The sequence below is a fragment of the Corvus brachyrhynchos genome, unplaced genomic scaffold (genome assembly GCF_000691975.1).
Source record: "Corvus brachyrhynchos isolate BGI_N302 unplaced genomic scaffold, ASM69197v1 scaffold158, whole genome shotgun sequence".
Taxonomy (NCBI): Eukaryota; Metazoa; Chordata; class Aves; order Passeriformes; family Corvidae; genus Corvus; species Corvus brachyrhynchos.
Window position 1 is genome coordinate 51,334 of NW_008239756.1, and position 380 is coordinate 51,713.

Here is a 380-nt window from a genome sequence, read left to right on the forward strand (position 1 = left end):
CGCTTGTACCCCCTTCAGCATCTACGGCTCCAAGAAAGCCGGAATCTGGAGCGACTGGAGCAACCCCACGGCCGCCTCCACCCCACGCAGCGGTGAGTGCAGCCAGCACCGCTCGGGGGTGCCGCCGGTGCCGCGGGATGTGCGGGGGACCCTTCCCCAGTCCATGCCCGGCACCTGGATTTCTTGCAAAGGAGCCAACTCGGAGCTTGGCTTTCCCAGCTGGGAGCCAAAACCTGCTCGTGCTCCTCTGGGCCCTCGTTATTCACGGCACGGCGGCAATGGGGGGGTTGAGACGCGGCCCCCCGTGTGACACTGACCCCTCCGTCCCCGCAGAGCGAGTGGCGGGGGGCTGCGACCCCAAAGGGGGGGAGCAGAACACG

At 67.9% G+C, this 380-nt stretch overlaps 1 protein-coding gene across 1 annotated transcript in view; it reads right to left on the bottom strand.

Moving 5' to 3' along the window:
* TMEM59L (transmembrane protein 59 like) overlaps positions 1–262 on the bottom strand; it is a gene marked incomplete at its 5' end in the record, with an annotated part of 18,057 nt that extends 17,795 nt beyond the window's left edge. Inside the window, 1 exon segment of the mRNA XM_017742536.1 lies at positions 234–262. Coding sequence (XP_017598025.1) covers positions 234–262 — 29 coding nt within the window.
* Between the last annotated feature and the right edge of the window lie 118 nt (positions 263–380).